The sequence below is a fragment of the Lipotes vexillifer genome, unplaced genomic scaffold, assembly GCF_000442215.2.
Source record: "Lipotes vexillifer unplaced genomic scaffold, Lipotes_vexillifer_v1.1 scaffold376, whole genome shotgun sequence".
In the NCBI taxonomy this organism is placed as follows: domain Eukaryota; kingdom Metazoa; phylum Chordata; class Mammalia; order Artiodactyla; family Lipotidae; genus Lipotes; species Lipotes vexillifer.
Genome location: NW_006785037.1, coordinates 1,794,904 through 1,820,069, shown reverse-complemented (window position 1 = coordinate 1,820,069; position 25,166 = coordinate 1,794,904). Strand labels below are relative to the sequence as shown.

General features: G+C 36.9%; 1 protein-coding gene across 2 annotated transcripts in view; it reads right to left on the bottom strand.

Moving 5' to 3' along the window:
* VPS13B (vacuolar protein sorting 13 homolog B) overlaps positions 1 to 25,166 on the bottom strand; it is an 804,491-nt gene that overhangs the window by 313,850 nt on the left and 465,475 nt on the right. For both annotated transcript variants that reach the window (XM_007457167.1, XM_007457166.1), the window contains exon 31: positions 13,131 to 13,334. In XM_007457167.1, coding sequence (XP_007457229.1) covers positions 13,131 to 13,334 — 204 coding nt within the window. The remainder of the gene's footprint in view (positions 1 to 13,130; positions 13,335 to 25,166) is intronic.

Sequence of the window (25,166 nt, the reverse complement as noted above, 5' to 3'; positions counted from 1 at the left end):
TACCTAAGGAGACCAAAGAACTGTATGCAGAACACTGTAAGACACTGATGAAAAAAATTAAAGATGATACAAACAGATGGAGAGATATACCATGTTCTTGGATTGGAAGAATCAACATTGTGAAAATGACTGTACTACCCAAAGCAATCTACAAATTCAATGCAATCCCTATCAAGCTACCAATGGCATTTTTCACAGAACTAGAACAAAAAATTTCACAATTTGTATGGAAACAGAGAAGACCCCGAATAGCCAAAACAATCTTGAGAAAGAAAAACGGAGCTGGAGGAATTAGGCTCCCTAACTTCAGACTATACTACAAAGCTACAGTAATCAAGAGAGTACGGTACTGGCACAAAAAGAGAAATACAGATCGATGGAACGGTATAGAAAGCCCAGAGATAAACCCATGCACATATGGTCCCCTTGTCTTTGATAAACAAGGCAAGAATACACAGTGGAGAAAAGACAGCCTCTTCAATAAGTGGTGCTGGGAAAACTGGACAGCTACATCTAAAACAATGAAATTATAACACTCCCTAACACCATACACAAAAATAAACTGAAAATGGACTAAAGACCTAAACGTAAGGCCAGCCACTATAAAACTCTTAGAGGAAAACATAGGCAGAACACTCTATGACATAAATCACAGCAAGATCCTTTTTGACCCACCTCCTAGAGAAATGGAAATAAAAACAAAAATAAACAAATGGGACCTAATGAAACAGAAAAGCTTTTGCACAGGAAAGGAAACCATAAACAAGACAAAATGACAACCCTCAGAATAGGAGAAAATATTTGCAAATGAAGCAACTGACAAAGGATTAATCTCCAAAATTTACAAGCAGCTCATATAGCTCAATATCAAAAAAACAAACAACCAGTCCAAAAATGGGCAGAAGACCTAAATATACATTTCTCCAAAGAAGATATACAGATTGCCAACAAACACATGAAAGAATGCTCAACATTATTAATCATTACAGAAATGCAAATCAAAACTACAATGAGGTATTACCTCACACCAGTCAGAATGGCCATCATCAAAAATCTACAAACAAATGTTGGAGAGGGTGTGGAGAAAAGGGAACCTTCTTGCACTGTTGGTGGGAATGGAAATTGATACAGCCACTATGGAGAATGGTATGGAGGTTCCTTAAAATACTAAAAATAGAACGACCATATCACCCAGCAATCCTACTACCGGGTATACCCCTTGAGAAAACCATAATTCAAAAAGAGTCATGCACCACAATGTTCATTGCAGCTCTATTTACAATAGCCAGGACATGGAAGCAACCTAAGTGTCCATCGACAGATGAATGGATAAAGAAGATGTGGCACATATATACAATGGAATAAAACTCAATCATAAAAAATCAAAAAGGAAACGAAATTGAGGTATTCTAGGATGGACCTAGAATCTGTCATACAGAGTGAAGTAAGTCAGAAAGAGAAAAACAAATACCGTATGGTAACACATGTATATGGAATCTAAAAACAAAAGAATGGTCATGAAGAACCTTGGGGCAGGATGGGAATAAAGACGCAGACCTACTATAGAATGGACTTGAGGACACGGGGAGGGGGAACAGTAAGCTGAGACAAAGTGAGAGAGTGGTATGTACATATATACACTACCAAATGTAAAATCGATAGCTAGTGAGAAGCAGTCGCATAGCACAGGGAGATCAGCTCGGTGCTTTGTGACCACCTAGACAGGTGGGATAGGGAGGGTGGGAGGGAGGGAGATGCAAGAGGGAAGAGATATGGGGATATATGTATATGTATAGCTGATTCCCTTTTTATAAAGCAGAAACTAAAACACCATTGTAAAGCAATTATGCTCCAATAAAGATATTAAAAAATAGAAGCAAATACAAAAAAAAAAGTAAAAATGTAAGAGAACAAAAGACAGATGGAATAGTCATGATCTCTCAGAATTAAGGCATTATTCATGCTTCAGGTACTTTAATAGCAACATAATGCCATACTTCCACATAGTCAATGTTACTAACCCTGTGAAGCATAGAACGGATAGATTTTAAGATCGTGCCAAATTCAAATTCAGCCTGCTAAGTAAACACAGTAATAACAGTTAAAAAAAATCCTATCTGTGGGTCTTCCCTGGTGATGCAGTTGTTGAGAATCTGCCTGTCAGTGCAGGGAATGCGGGTTCAAGCCCTGGACTGGGAAGATCCCACATAGCACGGAGCAACTAAGCCCGTGCACCACAACTACTGAGCCTAAGCTCTAGAGCCTGTGAGCCACAACTACTGAGCCCGAGTGCCACAACTACTGAAGCCCTCACACCTAGAGCCCATGCTCCTCAGCAAGAGAAGCCACTGCAATGAGAAGCCCACGCACCACAACGAAGAGTATCCCCCACTCGCCACATCTAGATCAAGCCCTTGCGCAGCAATGAAGACTCAACGCAGCCAAAAATAAAATAAATTAAGTAATTAAAAAAAAAATCCTGTGTGTGGTGAAAAAGGCCAAAGGGTAGTATATGTAATGTGGTCCATGTACATCAATATACTCAAACAAATAAATATGTTCTATTTCTCTCAATAAAGTCAGAAAGATAATTTACACAAGGAAATCAAACACAGATAGTGAGAGGGCCAAATAAAAGCGTTTGCTATAAAAACTTAATTATTTATTTTTTAACTGTAGTTTTCAACTCTATTCAAATTTTATCTTTAAATATTACAAACAAGAAAATCATATTAACTTGGAGAATTAAGGCTTATTGGCATTTTCAGGAAATTACAAGATAAACTTTCCACACCATCCCACACACCCTGAAAGCTCTAATCACCCTGTCAAACAGCAATAGTGATTTTAATGTGTAACCTGAACATGGCAGACATCAGTACAGGTTATTTTAGTTCTCATCACTTCATTACCTCAGATTATAAAAATAAGCTCAGATGTAGTAAAAATGGTTGCTAAAACAGGTGATTAACTAACAATGAACTTAGCATAAGAGTAAGGGGTCAGAGTACTGAGTACAAGAAAAGTAATTGACTAAGAGGAAGCAAACCGAGGTTCCACACTTAGCTGTAGTTTTAAGTGACACTAGACAAGCAAAGGAATCTCCTCAAACTTAGTTTGCTGTAGTGGTTTTGTTCCGTAACTTGCTAAGAATGGTTCAGAGTTTAGAGAGAAAATTGCAAGAGAGTTGGAATGTGGAAGAGAAATAACAGACAATATTCTCTGACAGTCATACTGTTTTAAATAGCATTGAAATTACGATGCAGAGGTACCAGCAGATTCCAGCTTGTCCTCACTCTTCCCACCTTTGTGACTTTTTCCTGATTGTTGGCTCTGCTGGCCAATAGCAACTGCAGGCTCAACTCCAGAAGCAGAAGCAATAACCTCCCATGGACTTGCCTACCAGCCTTTGGTGCTCCCTCCAGCCACTGGACGTGCCTGGCTTCCCAGGTTCCCTGGGGTGCTACAAATTTTTACCCAGGTCCCTTATGTTACAATGCTTATAGTGGTTGTCCTGCCCTGATTGGACCCTGATGTATTCCGTCAGCTGAAAAATTAAGGTTTTGGAAGCAAGAGATCTGCGAGTTTTAAAATTTGATGATTCCTTATGCTTAACACTTCTCTGCTTCCTTCTCACAATCATTCACACAGAAACACATTATGATTACAGACAAAATGTGAGTACTGTATCAGGAGGAATAAATGAAAACCATTATAAAGACTGCCATTTAATAATGGTTAAGGAAGGGAGTAAATTATTCTTCACTGTATATCTTTTGAGTTCTACCTGTAATACCTATTGAAAAATAAAAATCTAATGATATTATGGTTTGTATTTCTGTCAAGATTAATCAGCAGAACTAAACAACATCAGATCTAAAAATTCTTGTCTTTATTTGAATCAGTATCTCTCAGGAACACTCAGATTCAGTCACTTGATTTGTTAGCTTTACTTAATCATCTAATCATTCGATCTCTCATTATTTCACTCAAATCTTCACAAACTTCCTATTATGTGCCAAGCATGATACTATGTGCTTGGTATACAGAAGTGAATACAACATGCCAAGTTTTTATACTGCAGTAGCTTTCTTAGTTCAAAATGCCCCCTCCCCTCTCCTGCCACTCGTACTTTGTGGAAACAAATTCAAAGGCCATATATTCTGTGAAACCTTCCCTGAGAACCCACGCACAGAGTTAGTCATTCATTTCTTTCTTTTAATTCTGTTTGTACCTACATCGATTTTATTTTAGTTTTATCTTTATTTTTTTAAGTTGTGAATATCCATTAAATGGAACATTTGGGGGCCAAGGATTTATAATAATAAGGAAAATTCCAACATTACAAGTGGAACATAATCAGCGTGCAAAATTACACATAGCATCATCTAGCGACGGTGCTAGAGAGCTACGTGGGGTTCCATTTTTGGCACTTCCCCCTCCAATCTCCATTTAGCCCCTTCTAAATCACTCCACATTTTTTTCTAAACATCTTATTGGAGTATAATTGCTTTACAATGTTGTGTTAGTTTCTGCTGTATAACAAAGTGAATCAGCTATATGTATACATATATCCCCATATCTCTTCCCTCTTGCATATCCCTCCCTCCCACACTCCCTATCCCACCCCTCTAGGTGGTCACAAAGCACTGAGCTGATCTCCCTGTGCTATGCGGCTGCTTCCCACTAGCTATCTACTTTACATTTGGTAGTGTATATATGTCAATGCTACTCTCTCACTTTGTCCCAGCCTCCCCTCCCCCTCCCCAGGTCCTCAAGTCCATTCTCTACATATGTGTCTTTATTTCTGTGCTGCCCCTAGGTTCATTAGAACCATTTTTTTTTAAGTTTCCATTTATACATACATCAATTTTAGATTAATTTATTTTATTCTTCTGTTTATGTGTTATGTCACATCTATTAGCCTGCGATGTCTTATATGCATGAAGTGTGTTTATCTCAATTTTGATGTGGCTTTTCTACAATCCTAAGTATATTTACTTATATCTATCAGAGGACTTTTCCACATTGTACTTGAATAGTTAATTAACCTGTGTGTTTTTCTGATTGGGTGATGAGCTCTGAAAGGGACAGACACATATTAGAAGTTATTTTATTTTGTGTCTTTGGTGTAAAAGACATTCCATGGCATAAACTGGATGTTCAAAAGTCGGTTAATTTTTGACAAGGGTGTCAAGACCATTCAATGGGAAAAGAACACTCTCTTCAGCAAATGGTGCTGGGACAACTGGATATCCAACATGCGAAAGAACGAGGCTGGGCTTTTATCACATACTGTATACAAAAATAAACAAACAAAAAACATTAAAATAAACCAACAACCTAATTATAAGCACTAAACCCATAAAACTCTTAGAATAATACAGGGATAAATCTTCATGACCTTGAATTTGGCAATGGATTCTTAGATATGACACCAAAAGCATAGGCAACAGGAGAAAAAAATAGATGAGACTTCATTGAAGTTAAAAACTTGTGCATCAAAGATCATTACCAAGAAAATGAAAAGGTCATTTGTAAATCATATATCTGATAAAGGTATAGTACTCATAATAAATAAAGAACTCCTGGCCCAGATCAAGATGGTGGAACAGAACGATGTGGAGCTCACCTCCTCTCACAAATAAATCAAAAATACATCTACATGTGGAACAATTCTCACAGAATACCTACTGAATGCTGGCAGAAGATCTCTTACAACCAAAGCTGCAAGAAATATCACCACGTAACCGGGAAGGACAAAAGAAAAAAACAAAAAGGAATCAGGACAGGACCTGTACTCCTGGGAGGGAGCTGTGAAAGAGGAAAGGTTTGCTCAACCTGGGAACCCCCTGCTTTGGCTGGGAGATCAGCTGGGATAGATAGGGAGCTTCAGAGGCTCAGAGGAGAGTGCAGCAGCCAGAGTGCAGCAGGCTGAACAGAGAGAGACCAGCACAGATTGTCCCGGCCACCTCGATGCACTCCCAAACCTAAGACATGTGCCTGCTGGTGTGTGCAGGGACTGGGGTGTTGAAACTCGAGCTTCAGCAGACAGACTCGGGAGAGGACTGGGGTTGGCTGGACGGAGACAGCCTGAAGGGACTGGAGTATGGTCTGAGCCGCAATATCCTGGTCCGCTGTTGCTAATACACTCTCCGAAGGGAGGGGTGGGGCCCCACCATAGCATCTTCATTGTTGGAGTGCTCACAGCAGGCACAGCTACACATCTACAGGCCTGGGAGCATGCAAGTGCCAGTGGTTGCCCACACATGGAGGTGGGGCTGAAATCTGAGATGATGCCCAGGGGCTGCACTACTTCAGGGGATTTACTCCACTGGTGGCTTTGGGAGTGCAGTGTCTGCAGGACATCCAAGTGGATTACTAGCACTCCTGTGCCTGGGGATAAAACCCAATCTAGTAGTAATGAATAGCAGACTAAATGACACAGAAGAATGAATACGTGATCTGGAAGAGACAGAATAATGGAAATTACCCAGTCAGAACTGCAGATAGAAAGACAAGTTAAAAAAAAAAATGAAAGCAAAATATGAGATCTACGAGATAATATAAAGTGTGCCAACCTATGCATAATAGGGGTTCCAAAAAGAGAAGGGAGAGAGAAGGGGATCAAACATGTATTTGAAGAAATTATGGGTGAAAAATTCCCAAACCTGGAGAAGTAAACATATTCAAGTAAAGGAAGCACAGAGGGGCCCAAACAAGAGGAATCTAAACAGACCTACACAACGACATATCATAACTAAAATGGCAAAAGTTATAAAGAGGATTGTAAAGGCAACAAGAGCAAAATGAAGAGTTAGTTACAAGGGAACCCCCATAATGCTATCAGCTGATTTCCTATAGAAATGTTGCAGACCAGAAGGGACTAACAAGATATATTCAAAGTCCTCAAAGGAAAAAACCAACAACCGAGGATACTCTACCCAGCAAGATTATCATTTAGAATAGGAGAGAGAAAGAATCTCTCAGACAAGCAAGAACTAAAAGAGTACAGCAATACTAAAGCCATCTTAAAAGAAATATTGAAAGGTCTTCTCTAAATACAAAAGAAACAAGAATCTATAGGAAAGAGAAAATCACAGTTGGAAAGTAAATCACTTAAATAAGCCAGTACATAGATTAAAAAAAAAGTTTTCTGTGAAAGTGATAACTACAATGAACATCAAAAGGATAAACATGAAAATTTGTAAAAGAGAACACCAAAATCAAAAAATGTGGGAGAAGGGAGTAAGAAAATGTAGACTTTTTTTTTCAGAATGTGTTTGAGCCTATATGACTGTCAGTCTAAAGCAAGCAGTTATAGTAATGGTTTAACATAACTGAAAAACTGGTAACCACAAATCAAAAACATACAATAGATTCACAAAGACCAAAAAGAAGAGAACACAAGTGTAGTACAAAAGAAAACTATCAAACCAGAAAAGGAAAAACAAAAAGAAAAAGAAGGGAACAAAGAAGAAATACAAAATCAACTGGAAAACAAGGTTTAAAATGGCAATAAATACATATCTACCAATATTTACCTTAAATGTCAATGGACTAAATGCTCCAATCAAAAGACACAGAGTACCAGATTGGATAATGAAACAAGAGCCTACAATATGCTGCCTACAAAAGACCCAGTTTAGGGCAAAGGAAACACATAGATTGAAAGTCACAGGATGGAAAAAGGTATTTCATGCAAATGGAAATGACAAGAAAGTGAGGGTAGTAATACTCATATCAGACAAAATAGACTTTAAAACAAAGGCCATAGAGAAAGATAAAGAAGGACAGCATATAATACAGGAAGAAGGTATTATACTCATTAACATACATGCACCCAATATAGGAGCACCTAGATACATAAAACAAATACTAATAGACATAAAGAAAGAAACTGACAGGATACAATAATAGTAGGAGAGTTTAACACCCCAATGACATCAATGGACAGATCTTCCAGTCAGAATAATCAATACAGCAATAGAGATCCTAAATGACACAACGGAAGAGAAAGACTTAATTGATATTTTCAGGACATTACATCCAAAAAAACCAGAATACACATTCTTTTCAAGTGCAAATGGAACATTCTCGAGGATAGACCACATAGTAGGACACAAAACAAGACAACAAATTTAAGAGGACAAAAATTATTTTAAGCATCTTTCCTGTCCACAATGGCATGAAATTAGAAATCAACCACAGAAAGAGAAACAAGAAAAAAAATGATTACAAGGAGACTAAACAACATGCTACTAAAAAAGCCAATGATCAATGATGAAACCAAAGGGGAAATAAATACCTTGAGACAAATGACAATGAAAACACAACCATACAAAATCTATGGGATGCAGCAAAAGCATTTCTAAGTGGGAATTTCATACAAAATCAAGAAAATCTCAAATATACAACCTAACCTACCACCTAAAAGAATTAGAAAAAGAACAAACAAAACCTAAACTCAGCAAAAGGAAGGAAATAATAAATAACAGAGAGGAAACAAATAAAATAGAGATTAAAAAATTAGAAAAAAAATCAATAAAAACAAGAGCTGGTTCTTCTTCTTTTTTAAAAATTATTTATTTATTTATTTCATTGGACCGGGTCTTAGTTGCAGCATGTGGGATCTATGCTGCCATGTACGGGATGTCAGTCGTGGCATATGGGATCTTTTGGTTGTGGCATGTGGGATCTTTAGTTGTGGCATGTGGGATCTTTAGTTGTAGCATGCAGGATCTTTAGTTGCAGCATGTGGGATTTAGTTCCCTGACCAGGGATTGAACTTGGGCCCCCTGCCTTGGGAGTGTGGAGTCTTAGTCACTGGACCACCAGGGAAGTCCCAAGAGCTGGTTCTTTGAAAGGGTAAACAAAATTAAAAGACCTGTGGACAGGCTCACCAAGAAGAGGGGACACAAATAAACAAAATAAGAAATGAAGGAGGAGAGATAACAACCTATACCACAGAAATACAAAAAAAAAACCCCTAAGAGAACACTATGAACAATTATATGCCAACCAAATGGACAAGCTAGAAGAAATGCACAGGTTTCTAGATACATACAGCCCACCAAAACTGAATCAAGAAGAAATAGATAATTTGAACAGACTGATCAGTAGAAGTGAAATAGAATCTGCAGTTAAAAAAAGAAAAATCCTTGCAAACAAAAGTCCAAGACCAGATGGCTTCACTGGGGAATTCTACCAAACATACAAAGAACTTATACCAATCCTTCTCAAATTCTTCCAAAAGACTAAGGAGGAGGGAACACTCCCAAAGTCATCCTATGAAGCCACCATCACCCTGATACCAAAACCAGACAAAGACACTATCAAAAAAGAAAATTACAAATCAATATCTTTGATGAATATAGATGCAAAAATTCTCAACAAAATATTAGCAAACCAAATGTAACAACACATAAAAAAGATCACACACCATGATCAAGTTGGATTCACCACAGGGTCACAAAGATGGTTCAACATATGCAAATCAATCAACATAAGCAAATACACCACACATCAACAAAAGAAAAGACAAAAACCACATGATTATCTTACTAGATACACAAAAAGCATTTGACAAAATTCAACATCCACACATGATAAAACCTCTTACCAAAGAAGGTATAGAGGGAACATATCTCAACATAATAAAAGCTAATTTATGACAAACCACAGCCAACATAATGTTCAATGGTTGAAAGCTGAAAGCCTCCCTGCTAAAATCTGGAAAAAAACAAGGATGCCCACTCTCACCACTTCTATTCAACACAGTATTGGAAGCCCTCGCCACAGCAATCAGACAGGAGAAGAAATAAAAGGTATCCAAATTGGAAGGGAAGAGGTAAAACTGTCATTATATGCAGATGACATGATATTATATATAGAAAACCCTAAAGACTCCACACAAAAACTGCTAGTACTGATAAACAAATTCAGCAAGGTAGAAGGATACAAGATTAACATACAGAAATCGGTTTCATTTCTTTACATTAACAATGAAATATCAGAAAGGGAAAGTAGAAAACAATCTTTTAAAATTTCATCAAAAAAAAAATCTAGGAATAAACCTCACCAAGGAGGTGAAAGACTTATATGCTGAGAACTATAAAACAATGATAAAGGAAATTGAAGATGATTCAGATAAATAGAAAGACAGCCCATGCTCTGGGACTGAAAGAATTAATAGTTAAAATGGCCATTCTACCCAAAGCAAACTACAGATTTAATGTGATCCCTTTCAAATTACACATAACATTTTTCACAGAACTAGAACAAATATTTCAAAAATTTATATGGAACCATAAAAGTCCCAGAATTGCCAAAGCAATATTGAGGAAAAAGAACAAACCTAGAGGCAAAACCCTCCCAAACTTCAGACATTACTACAAAGCTACAGTGATCAAAACAGTGTGGTACTGGCACAAGAAACAGACATATGGATCAGTGGAGTGGAATAGACAGCCCAGAAATAAACCCACATATCTATGGCCAATTAATCTTTGACAAAGGAGGAGAGTCTTTTTAGCAAGTGGTGTTGGGAAAGCTGGACAGCTGCATGTAAATCAAAGAAGTAGAACACTCCCTCACACCCTACACAAAAATAAACTCAAAATGGCTTAAAGACTTAAATATAAGACATGACACCACAAAAATCTTAGAAGAGAACATAGGCAAAACATTCTCTGACATAAATCATACCAATGTTTTCTTTGGTTAGTCTCCCAAGGCAAAAATAAACAAATGGGACCTAATCAAAATTATAAGCTTTTGCACAGCAAAGGGAAACATAAACAAAAGGAAAAGACAACCTACAGACTGGGAGAAAATATTTGTAAATGATGTAACTGACAAGGGCTTAATTTCCAAAATATACAAACAGCTCATACAACTCAATAACAAAAACAAACAACCCACCCAATCGAAAAATGGGCATAAGACCTAAATAGACATTTCTCCAAAGAAGACATATGGATGGCTAATAGGCACATGAAAAGATGCTCAACATCGTTAATTATTAGAGAAATGCAAATCAAAACTACAATGAGGTATCACTTCACACCAGTCACGATGGACATCATTAAAAAGTCTACACAAAAAAGAGGTAAAGAAGATATCTCTTCTTTCATGCATCTGTTTAAGGAGAAATGATGTTTTGCATCCTAAATTTAGTTCAGAGAATCTGATTTGATAAAATATTGAGACTTTTCATAATATTTTTATTTTCTCGTGTCATAGGGAAACTTGTATGAATATTTACATCTATTGCTAACTTGTTATCTATGTAAGTAAATCTGTACTTGAAAATATGACTTGAATAAAGAGTCTCAGAGACTCTAAGACTTTACAAATTATTGCCATGTTCTGTGATTACAATTTTCAAAAGAAAACTGAAATTCTGATTGGTTACCTTACTAGTCATTTTTTGTAACTGGAATCTCTATATTTCTGAACTGTATAAATTCTTGTAAATTTCTTCTGTCTGAACAGAATAAAATCATTGGCACTCCCTCCCCGCATCAAAAAGACTTCTACACATAATAAATACTGGAGCGGGTGTGGAGAAAAGGGAACCCTCCTACACTGTTGGTGGAAATGTAAATTGGTGCAGCCTCTATGGAAAACAGTATGGAGCTTCCTTAAAAAACTAAAAAAAGAGTTGCCATGTGATCCAGCAATCCCACTCCTTGGCATATATCCAGACAAAACTCTAATTCAGAAAGATACATGTACCCCAATGTTCAGAGCAGCACTATATACAATAGCTAGGACATGGAAGCAACCTAAATGTCCATCGACAGATGAATGGAAAAAGAAGATGTGGTACATATACACAATGGAATATTACTCAGCCATTAAGAAGAAAGAAATAATGCCATTTGTAGCAACAGGGATGGACCTAGAGATTTTCATACTAAGTGAGGTAAGTCAGAGAAAGATGAATATCATATGATATCACTTATATATGGAATCTAAAATATTGTACAAATGAACTTATTTACAAAACAGAAATAAACTCAGACATAGAAAACAAACTTATGGTTACCCAAGGGGGAAAGAGGGTAAGCGGAGGGATAAAGTAGGAGTTTGGGATTAGCAGATACAAACTACTATACATAAAACAAACAACAAGGTCCTACTGTATAGCACAGAGAAATATTCAATATCTTATAATAAACCTTAACGGAAAAGAATATAAAAAAGAATATATATGTATAACTGAGTCACTTTGCTGTACACCAGAAACTAACACAACATTGTAAATCGATTTACTTCAATAAAAATTTAAAAAATTTAAAAGCTAAATAAAAAAAGAACTCCTACAAATCATCAACTAAAAGACAACTCAATTTAAAAATGGGCAAGGGACTTCCCTGGTGGCACAGTGGTGGTTAAGAATCCTTCTGCCAGTGCAGGGGATGTGAGTTTGAGCCCTGGTCCGGGAAGGCCCCACATGCCGCGGAGCAACTAAGCCCGTGTGCCACAACTACTGAGCCTGCACTCTAGAGCCCACGAGCCACAACTACAGAGCCCATGTGCCACAACTACTGAAGCTCGTGCACCTAGAACCCATGCTCCGCAACAAGAGAAGCCACTGCAATGAGAAGCCTGCGCACTGCAACAAAGAGTAGCCCCCACTCGCCACAACTAGAGAAAGCCTGCACACAGCAACAAAGACCCAACACAGCCAAAAGTAAAAATTATTAAAAAAAAAAGGGCAAAGACTTGAATAAACATTTTTTTCAAAGAAGATCTACAAAGGCAACAAGCACAAGAACCTGATAAGGAAAGACTTTAAAAAAATCTGGCTTTGAATATAATAGATTTTAAGGGAAAATGTGAATGAATCCTTAGCCTGAAATGGAACCTTTCATCAAATAACAAGCTTTAAAAAAAAAATTCTGACATGACCTTAAATTTGTAATAATTGCAGTGTAACAGTGGTAGGACTAGCAGGTTTCCAAGCAAAATCATCAGCTACAATTACAAAATACATTTAATGATCATCATGAAATGCAGAATACCAAAACACTTAGGTTAGGCATGCTAAAGACTGTATCATCAATTGCTCTTCTGTCAATGAAATATTAGAACGTGGAGAAAGCTTCTCAACCATTTCCCACCTGCTGGCCATATTCCACTCAAGGGCTGGATTCTGAGAATTTCTTTCATTCTCTGTTAGCACCCCTCCTGTGCCACTTTCCTTCTCTGGTTTTAGTTGATCCCACTGCGCAGTACCAATATTGATGGACTGCAGATCTATTTGGTATTGTCTGTCTTCAATTTCTGATCCAGGGTCTCGAAGAATTCCTAAATTCAAGGCTCTCCTGTAAAGGCAGTGAAAAAAAGTGAATAGATAAAATAAGTGTTCTATGTTTACTTTGCTCGCTAACATCATGTTATTACCTTTTTTTTTCCTTTGGATTACTGGGTTAATCAAATCTATGAAGCAGGTATTAGAAAGTTACCACATACTAATAACTTGAAAACATACCCAAAACTTAGCACTTAACAGTATCTACCCTATAATGATTTCTTACATTATTCCCAGCACTGTGCTATTTTTCTAAGTACTTTCACATTTACGATTTAAATCCTTGAGATGTTGTGAGGTCATATTATTATCTCCATTTTTACTAAAGAGAAAATAATGCAGAGAGGTTGAAAGACTTAGCCAAAGTTACTGAGCTACTATGTGGACAAAATTGCAACTTAAATCCAGGGTTTCGCCTCAAAACCCTGTCTTCTTTGCAATGCTAAACACCTACTTTCCCTTCCTCAGCACTCTGATGTCTTGTTAGGAAAGGTGATGAAGACTTGCTAATCTATTTAACTCCCCTACATTTTGCCTTTGGTCCTTTATATAACCCATCATCATATAGACTAAATTGTTGACAAGAGTACATTGCTTATTGATGTAGAAACACAGTAAGGATTACTGGTCCATATAGAGTTGGAACTTTGATCTTACTGGACCCAAGGCTAAGCAAATGAATAAAATTATCAGCGGCTTAAAGCTAGATTAGAGGAAGTAAATGGTTAAATGTTTCATGAAGGTTTTAGACTGAAAATAACAAGGGAGTGTGGTAGGGTGGGAAGAAAAGCATTCAGGATTCGGAAGCCGGATAAGACTAAGTTTGTGTGAGTTCGTAATTTTTTAGTTATGTTGGTTCACAGATGTTTTAAAGTGAGTAATCAAAAGGAAAGTAACATTTGTCCCCCATGAAAGTTTCAATCAACACAAAAGTGAAATTACATAGAGGATAAAAATAGTTTTACTAGTATAGATACAATTGCAGTGATTAAAAAAGAAATACAATTAATTATATCAATTGAATACTAATGAAACTAATTAGTGGAGGGAGAAGGGAGGGAAGCACTGAGTCCTAGTGTGAAAACTACAGAGAGACAGTATGAATGTGATCAAGACTACGTCTTGTCTAAGTAAACAGTGTGGGTCAGACCATGCCCAGAAGCTGGTCAAATACTGATGGAAGGTGGATGACCACTGAGACTCAAGATGGCAGATGTCTGGACCAGATGCACAGGAATGGAGATGGCATGCATTAGGGCAGGCAAGGTGAGGGCTAAGGCTAATGAATTCAAGTGAAGAGAGGAGCAGGGAGAAGACTGCAAGTGAATGAACAGGCAGCTCAGGTAGGGAAGTATCACAAGGTGTTAACGATAAAAAAAAAAAAAAAAAAGAGAACAGGGAAACAAACAAGCATTGGTCAAGAAGTCATAGTGGGAACCAGAGAAACTGACTGAATGGACTCTCATTATTCCTAAGGTAAGAGCTGAACCTGGTTTTTGTTTTCTTTTTTCTAACTTAGAAAATTACAATCTAGGAATGGGCATGCAAGGAAAGGTGGCTTGAAGTTTTACATGAACCCAAGAATTGCCTTAAAAATAGGGCCCATAAAATCGGCCATGAACCCTTTCATTTTGCCTTAATGAAGGCAAAGAAAAAAGGAGTGAATGAGGGTGCAGGTGAGAGGGAGCAACACTGTGAGTATACCTATTTCGGTCAAATGCTCTCCTTTCATTTGAATATTGGTGTAAACCTGTTAATTCTAAAGGCACAGCTCGAACTTCACTTTCTATGAAGCCTTTCCTGATCACCATTTCTTCAAACTCCCTTCCTCCCAAATCTGTGCTCTTAGGGTCCTTCTGTACTTATAAATGCAAGAATATCACAATGACCTGCCAGTCTTTCTCAATATAGCATACATTTTTTTTTTTTTCTTTTTTTTTTTTTGCGGTACGCGGGCCTCTCACTGTTGTGGCTTCTCCCGTTGCAGAGCACTGAGCTACTATGTGGACAAAATTGCAACTTAAATCCAGGGTTTCGCCTCAAAACCCTGTCTTCTTTGCAATGCTAAACACCTACTTTCCCTTCCTCAGCACTCTGATGTCTTGTTAGGAAAGGTGATGAAGACTTGCTAATCTATTTAACTCCCCTACATTTTGCCTTTGGTCCTTTATATAACCCATCATCATATAGACTAAATTGTTGACAAGAGTACATTGCTTATTGATGTAGAAACACAGTAAGGATTACTGGTCCATATAGAGTTGGAACTTTGATCTTACTGGACCCAAGGCTAAGCAAATGAATAAAATTATCAGCGGCTTAAAGCTAGATTAGAGGAAGTAAATGGTTAAATGTTTCATGAAGGTTTTAGACTGAAAATAACAAGGGAGTGTGGTAGGGTGGGAAGAAAAGCATTCAGGATTCGGAAGCCGGATAAGACTAAGTTTGTGTGAGTTCGTAATTTTTTAGTTATGTTGGTTCACAGATGTTTTAAAGTGAGTAATCAAAAGGAAAGTAACATTTGTCCCCCATGAAAGTTTCAATCAACACAAAAGTGAAATTACATAGAGGATAAAAATAGTTTTACTAGTATAGATACAATTGCAGTGATTAAAAAAGAAATACAATTAATTATATCAATTGAATACTAATGAAACTAATTAGTGGAGGGAGAAGGGAGGGAAGCACTGAGTCCTAGTGTGAAAACTACAGAGAGACAGTATGAATGTGATCAAGACTACGTCTTGTCTAAGTAAACAGTGTGGGTCAGACCATGCCCAGAAGCTGGTCAAATACTGATGGAAGGTGGATGACCACTGAGACTCAAGATGGCAGATGTCTGGACCAGATGCACAGGAATGGAGATGGCATGCATTAGGGCAGGCAAGGTGAGGGCTAAGGCTAATGAATTCAAGTGAAGAGAGGAGCAGGGAGAAGACTGCAAGTGAATGAACAGGCAGCTCAGGTAGGGAAGTATCACAAGGTGTTAACGATAAAAAAAAAAAAAAAAAGAGAACAGGGAAACAAACAAGCATTGGTCAAGAAGTCATAGTGGGAACCAGAGAAACTGACTGAATGGACTCTCATTATTCCTAAGGTAAGAGCTGAACCTGGTTTTTGTTTTCTTTTTTCTAACTTAGAAAATTACAATCTAGGAATGGGCATGCAAGGAAAGGTGGCTTGAAGTTTTACATGAACCCAAGAATTGCCTTAAAAATAGGGCCCATAAAATCGGCCATGAACCCTTTCATTTTGCCTTAATGAAGGCAAAGAAAAAAGGAGTGAATGAGGGTGCAGGTGAGAGGGAGCAACACTGTGAGTATACCTATTTCGGTCAAATGCTCTCCTTTCATTTGAATATTGGTGTAAACCTGTTAATTCTAAAGGCACAGCTCGAACTTCACTTTCTATGAAGCCTTTCCTGATCACCATTTCTTCAAACTCCCTTCCTCCCAAATCTGTGCTCTTAGGGTCCTTCTGTACTTATAAATGCAAGAATATCACAATGACCTGCCAGTCTTTCTCAATATAGCATACATTTTTTTTCTTTTCTTTTTTTTTTTTTGCGGTACGCGGGCCTCTCACTGTTGTGGCTTCTCCCGTTGCAGAGCACAGGGTCCGGACGCGCAGGCCCAGCGGCCATGGCTCATGGGTCCAGACGCTCCGCGGCATGTGGGATCCTCCCAAACCGGGGCACGAACCCATGTCTCCTGCATCAGCAGGCGGACTCTCAACCACTGCGCCATGAGGGAAGCCCCTAGCATACATTTCTTGAAGTCAGAAACTACATCTCCTAGTAAGCAATCAGTAAATGCTGTTTCAATTCACTGATTTGAACTGACACAAATCTTTACAAATCTCAAGTGGAGAATCTATCTGTCCACAGCAATAAGAACACACAGTCTTTAGACAGTAAACTGCTGCTGCAGGGCCACATAAACTCTGACATACAGCAAATATCTTTGGCAGTGGGTGGCCTAGCTTATTTCCCTAGATTATTATTCCCCATATAAAAGTTATATTTACTTATTTTAAACTAGCCAATGCTTTCTACATTTTACATAAATTCCCTAAGCCTACTTTTAAAGAAAAAATACTTTTAAGAATCCTTTTGAAGGAAGAAAAAGTATGTTTGGAAATAAAATTAGTACTATATTAAAAGACAAACAAAGCAACCTAGCCCAACATTAACATCAGCCTTTCTATTTTTCTTGGCACTTGGAGAAACTGCAAAGTCATAAGATAAAAACCAGAGAAACATCAAATGTCATTAGTTTTCACCTACACTTGAAATGCCCCATATTTACTCTTGGCCTTAAATCAAGCTATTTTCCTCCTGTCATCTGTCTGTGGAAAACATGACTTTCCACAGGTTCTTCTTCTCATGTAAAAATGGGTTGTATATTGAGCAATAGCTTAATACTTCTAAACATGCTAATTTCAAACTTTTAAGTTTTCTAAGAACCAGGGTTTGAGATTTTACACTTTTCTTCCTGTTTGCTTTTGAAATTGAAAAATATACTTGTCATTTTAACCTGACTTGAAAGTTCAGAGAAATGTACAGTATATGGGTATATAAATCCAACTTAAAAGTTAATTGCAAAACCATTTAAATCTGAGATGTAGAAAACAGGATAAGCAAAAGACTCATGTGAACTCTGGTCTCAGATTTTTCAATGATCCATGAGCTTGGAGAAATTATTTAACTTCTCTGTTTTAATTATTTCGATATTAAAACTATTACAGAAATAAATAAAATGTATGACTGAAAATTAAACTATTCATAAAGAGGTCCATCATAAATTTTATGACCATTCCTGAAGTACATTATCTTATATGGTTTTAATGAATAATATATCTCATTATCAACTAATCATAGATGCACGGCAACATGATAAAACAAAGTCAACTTTTCTAATTATGAAAAAACTATTAATGAAAACTATAAAGATAAATGCTCTTTAATATTTCCATGGTTACCTGTTTCCAAAATATGGCATATTAGAAAGTCAGAGTGAATCTTCTGATTGAAACAAGTAAAATGCTTGCAGACAATTTAAAGCATCTTTTTAAACACATTTCAGAGCTGGCACTAGAGAATAGAAGGTGCAAAGCCACCCCAAAAAAGTGAAATTAGGAACACTAATAAATAAGCACCTGCCAAAGCCAGCTTTTGCTCTTAGGGTTTCTGAATTCTGTAGAGAGTGATTTTCTGATAATCACACAGGAGGAGATAAAGCTCAAGGCCCACCTAAGGAGATGGATGAATCTACTTATAGGAGACTGCATAAAAAGCGGGGGTCACGAAGGGCTACATCAACCTTCAAAGGGTGAATTAAAAACAGCTCTCCTAGGAAGACTTGTGATAGAACAGTTCTGTGTCTTGACTGTGACAGTGGTTACATGAATGTACATATGTGGTAAAACTGCACTACACTAGACACACATATAGACATATAAATACAAATGATTAAAAATAAAACTGGTGCGGGAAGTCCCTGGTGGTCCAGTGGTTAGGGCTCCATGCTTCCATGGCAGGGGGCATGGGTTCAATCCCTGGTCAGGGAACTAAGATCCTGCATGCCACATGGCATGGCCAAAAAACAAAACAACAACAAAAACCTTGTGAAATCTGAATGCAATTGTGGATTGTACTGATGCCAATTTCCTGGTTTAGATATTGTCTTATAGTTATGCAAGAAGTTATGCAAGATCTGAAACCATAAAACACCTAGAAGAAAACACAGGGGTGTCTGCTCTATGACACTGGTCTTGGCAATGATTTTTTGGATTTGACACCAAAAGCAAAGGTAACAAAAGCAAAAATAAACAAGTGTGACTATATCAAACTAAAAATCTTCTACTCAGCAAAGGAAACTGCCAACAAAATGAAAAGGCAACCTCTAGAATAAAAATATTTCAAGTATATGTCTGATAAGGGGTTATACTCAAAATATAAGAGGAACTCATATAACTCAATAGCAAAAAACAACCCATTTAAGAAAACCAGCAAAGGATCTGAATAGACATTTTTCCAAAGACATGTAATTGGCCAAAAGGTATTGATACATGAAAAGGTGCTCACTAATCATCAGGAAAATGCAAATCAAAACCATAATGAGACATCACCTCATACCTGTTAGGATATCTATTACCAACAAGACAAGGGATAATAAATGCAGGGAGGATATGGAACAAAGGGAACCCTTGTACACTGCTGGTGGGAGTGTAAACTCATACAGCCACTATGTAAAACAGTATGGAGGTTACTCAAGGAATTAAAAATAGAACCAGCATATGACCCAGCAATCCCACTTCTGGGTATATATCCAAAAGAAATGAAATCATTAATTGCAAAGAGATACCTGTACTCCATGTTCATGGCAGCATTGTTCACAAAAGCCTTTTCCATACATTGTATGGAAACAACCTAAGTGTCCATCAATGAATAAATGGATCAAGAAAATATGGCATCTGCAGTTGACCCTTGAACAATTTGGGGCTTAGGGGCACCAACCCTCCAAGCAGTTATGAATCCATGTATAAGTTACGGTCAGCCCTCCATATCCACATTTCCTCCTCCACAGTTCAGTGGTTCTACATTCACGGTATTTACTATTGAAAGAAAAAAAAGTGTATGAGTGGACCCATGTTGCAGTGTTCAAGGGTCAACTGTATATACAATAAAATATCATTCAGCCTTAAAAAAGGAAAATCCTGTCATTTACGACAACATAGATAAACCTGGAGTGCTTATTTATATTACACTGAGTGAAATAAGCCAGAGAAAGACAAATATTGCATAATATCACTTATATGTGGAATTAAAAAAAATGTCAAATTCATAGAAGTAGGGAATAGAAAAGTGGTTGCCATGGGCTATGCAGTTGGGGAAATAGGAAGAGGTTGGCTAAAAGGCACAAACTCTCTGCTATAAAATGAATAAGGTCTGAGGATATAATATATAACATCATGGTGAATACAGTTGATAACATTGTATTGTATAATTGAAATTTACTAAGAATTTGCTAAGAGTAGAATTTACATGTTCTCACACACACACAAAAGGTGACAGATGTGTTAACTCAATGGGGGAATCCTTTCACAATGTATACATATATCAAATCATAAAGTTGTACACTTTGAATATCTTACAATTTTATTTGTCAATTATACCCTGATAAAGCTGGTGAAAGGTTACGCTGAAGGGAACTGGGTAAAGGGCACAGAGGAGATGTATTTGCAACTTCATGTGAATCTACAAGTATTTCAAACTTTAAAAAGCTTAAAAAATGGAAAAAAGCCCTCCTAATGCCCACGCTAAAAGAGACAAGGTATCTTACCAACTTAGCCATTTTGACCTTAGACTTAGCAAAGGATAAACGGGGAAAAAAAAAAAATCCCTCTAAGACTTTGCCATCCTAAGACAGCAGTTGGGAGGTTGAGTTTCCAATGTGGCATGAAAAAATTTTAATTTGGAGAGGCTTGTGCCAGGTAGACAGTGCTACCAGATGACAGGTAAAAGGAAATTCTCTTGAAATGAACTCAATCTGATCTCAAAGAATTTCTGCAGATTTGGTTCCAAGTGAAATGAGAGACTAACAGATGCAATGGGCAGAAGAAACAGACCCTCAAAGACTTCACAAACTGGATTAGTACACATGAAATATAAAATAATTGTTTAAAAAGAAGAAAAAGCGTTTTTAAAATATGAGCAGGATCAAGAAGATATACAAAAGATGCTCCACATCATATGTCAACAGGGAAAAGCAAATTAAAACAAAAAGATACCATTGCACACCTATTAGAATGGCCAAAATCCAGAAGACTAACAATACCAAATGCTAGTAAGGATGTGGGGCAACAGGAACTCTCATACACGGCTGGTAGGCATGCAAAATGGTATAGCCACTTTGGAAGACAGTTTGGCGGTTTTTTACAAAACTAAACATACTCTCACCATATGATCCAACAACTGCACTCCTTGGTATTTACCCAAAGGAGTTGAAAACATGTCCACACAAATACCTGCACCTGAATGTTTATAGCAGCTTTATTCATAACTGTCAAAATTGGAATCAACCAAGATGTCCTTTAGTAGATGGATGGATAAATAAACTGTGGTACATCCTATTATTCAGCACGAAAAGGAAATGAGCTATCAAGCCAAGAAAAAAACATAAGGAACTTTAAAGACAAATTACTAAGTGAAAGAAGCTAATCTGAAAAGGCTACATACTGTATAATTTCAACTATATGTCATTTTGGAAAAAGTAAAACTATGGAGACAATAAAAAGATCAATGGCTGAGACAGGTTAGTCAGAGGCAGGAATGAATAGGCAATGCTCAGAGGGCTTTCAGGACAGTGAAAATATTCTATATGATACTATAATGATAGACACATGTCTTATCATAAATCTGCCCAAACCCATATAATGTCCAACAATGAGTAAATCCTAATGTAAACTATGGACTTTGGGTGATCAGGATGTATCAATGTAGATTCATCAATTGTTACAATGTACTATTCCTCAACTTGAAATATTCACTAATATTTATTCTTTAAAGTATAAGATATACCCATTTTGTTTTATGCATACTTAAAACCAATTCCAGTTATTATAATATAGAATACTCAGAGTGCTTTGTTTTTCAGTACTAAATTAAGAAAACATATTCAAAATATTTTCATTCAAATAACATACATTAACTTTTATTAAGCAGTATTAGAACAAGATATCTTGTGAAAGGTACATTTTGCATCTCATGGTACACTAGATATTTTTTTAAGGTATAAAAATATAAACAGTTACAGACATAAGATTTGAAATAATTTTTTTCAAAGGCTGGAAATCATTGTACAACTTTTAAAATGCTATTTTCCCTAAGTGAGAATTTTATAATTAAAAATAGCCTAAAATTGAAAAACAATCTGACTGCAAAGCCAAAAAATTAAGGTATATTTTATTCAAGAGAGCTTTGATTTAGTGCACTACATTTTCATAGCACAAGAAATAGTTGCAAAATTATTAAAGAATTCTAATAGAATGATACTTTACCAGGGAGCTAATCATAGGAAAACAACTTTATGGCTTCATTGAGGACCAGAATGCGTAATATTAACAATATCTGCTTTAAGAAAATACAAGTACAATATCTTAATAAGAAAGGCTTCATATTATTTCCTAACTATCTAATAGAAATGCTTGACATCATAAATAGGAATCAAATTTTCTTGTCTCAACTTTACATCCTTCTAAAGGCTCTATGAACTTTGCTCTCCCTCCTTATTGCAGTTTTTAAAACCTTTTAGCAATTCAAATCAGGAAAGGGAGTGAGTCAAGATGCCCATAACTCCCTTACCCTTAACACAAAAAGCTGCTTTATTAGCTAAAATATAGGAGTTATAATTGTAATTGCTTTGACCTTCCGAAACTCATCTCCCATACCATGTGAACCATTTCAGCAGGTGGTGTAGGAGGAAAAACTAAAGTCTGAAATAGTTGGTCAATGGTATAATCATAAGGAACCAAAGAAGACTTTAAGTATATAACAGGAAACATAGCTTTAATGTTTTCCTTTTTAAATTGATTTAGTCTGGGTCAGGCCTTTTGTATGTTTACATAAGAAACAGCTCATGTTGAATCATTTACCGCCCATTGCTGAATAGGCATATCTTTGGAACTCACTGTAAAGAAGTAAAATTCATTACTCACAGCTCAATTGAGATCTACAAAATGTTAAACAAGCCAGAAAATAGGAATGTAAAAAGAAGTCAAATTTATATGTCTTGATTAAATTAAATGTCTACATCTTTGTCACTAAGTCCATAAGTGACAGTAATCTTGAGAGTGTATAGGGCAGGGGATGTAAATGGTTGACCATCAGGCTGAGACCAACTGCCGATTTCCATGACCAATGACTTAAGGCAGGGGTTCTCATCTTCAGAGTGCAGAAGAATCACCCGGAGCTTGTTACAAATGTTGAGTTCTTAAACCTACAGAAATTCTGATTCAGCAGGTCTGGACTAGGGCCGAGGAATATGCCCGCTCCCTTGTTTTGTTTTTTTTAAACAACCTAAACTAGCATCCTTATTGATTCTAAAAACCACATTCTGATACTTAGAGCATCACTTCCCTTTGACTTGGAACATCCTATCTCTGCTATCTGAACTGAAGGGAGCATGGAAAAGAACCAGTAAATCTGAGGCTATTTCACTTATAAAACAGATAAATTCATACTTGTCCCGCCTCTTTCACCGAATTGTTTAGAAGAAGCATCTCTTCTCTTCAAGGCCAAGATATCTCTGTTAATTCACTTCACTCTTGAAGGCTAGGTCAGTGTCTGTTTTCTCACCAGCCTGTACTTAGACACATTACTTTGCACATGGTAGGCTTTTAATATATGAAAGTTGAATAAATAACAACTATTCTTCTTTATTCCCTTCACTTCCCTTGGGGATTTTACTCTCATTTTTTTTCTTTTTCTCTCCCACAACTTTACCATTCAAGTTCAATTACTTGAACTAAAATATGTTCAAGTAATTCTCCTTGTAAAAGAGAGAAACTCTCTCCCTAAGGCCCTGTATACCCCTCTAGCTACCACCCTGCCATATTCCCTTATTCTCCTCTCAGTATTTCTATTTCCTCACTATTTATTTTCTCCTCTAACCAAGAGCTATCAGGTGTCATCCTTATCCTGCCTTTGAAATTTTACTGGAAAACATCCTCAAATGATTTTCTAATTACCAGATCCAATGGATGACTTTCAGTCACTAACTCACCTAAACTTTCTGGGCATTTGACAATTCAAAATTGTCTCATGCTGAGACAATTGTCTCAAAAATGTCTCAGCATTGTCTCTCATGCTGGTGAGGAGCACAGACTGCACAATTAGCCTGCCGGGATCCATAATTCTAGCTCTGCCACATACCACTGGGTGTCTTTGGGCAAATTAAAGTTTCAGTGCTTCATTTTATTCATCTGAAAAATAAAGTCACTGAGGGGAGTCAAATGAGTTAATGCATGCAAAGTAACAGCTGACACAAAGTAGATGACTAGTATATATAAAGCTATTCTTGCCGTCTTGCTTATTCTTGAAATTTTCCTTCATGAGCTTGCATGGCTCCACGCTCCCTCAACTGCCTTTCTTTAATCTCATTTACAAGATTCTTCTGTTTGCCCCTTCAATTATTAGTGATGTCCAGGGTTCTATCTTCAGTTTTATTTTATGCTTTATATGCATTCAGCAGCACAACTGATTCACAAATGCCAGTATATGTACTTCTCAATTATACCTCCAATGAAGGAGATAGGTTTCTTAGCATTCCCTTACATTTTCTGGCCCAGTCCATTCTATGATGACTGGCACACATCTACAAGACAGTTGGCTACCATTAGGGTACATGGTCGAGGAAAATGCAGTATAATAACACTGCATTAAAAGCATGAATTTTAATGTCACAATTATATTCAAATTCTGGTTCTACCACTTACAAGCTATGTATATATCCTTGGAGAAGTCAACTAACTCAGTGAATATCAGATTCCTCTGTAAGAAGATAATGGTACCTAGCTACATAGGCTTCCTCTGGGAGTAAATGCATAATTTTAACATGTTTAGTATGTTATAAATAACACCTGGTTGTTTTTATTACTGCAGTAGATGAGAAAGAAGCCAGATGGCCTGATTTCAGACTGAATCCATTGGTCTCACTTACTCTGTATTACAAAATCCAAAAGTACACTGAGGATGCAGAGACTTCAATTTAAGCAAATGAGCCCTATAATAATTCCTTGAATTGAAACAGAATATCAGGCAAGAGAATGGTTTCCCTAACTTTCT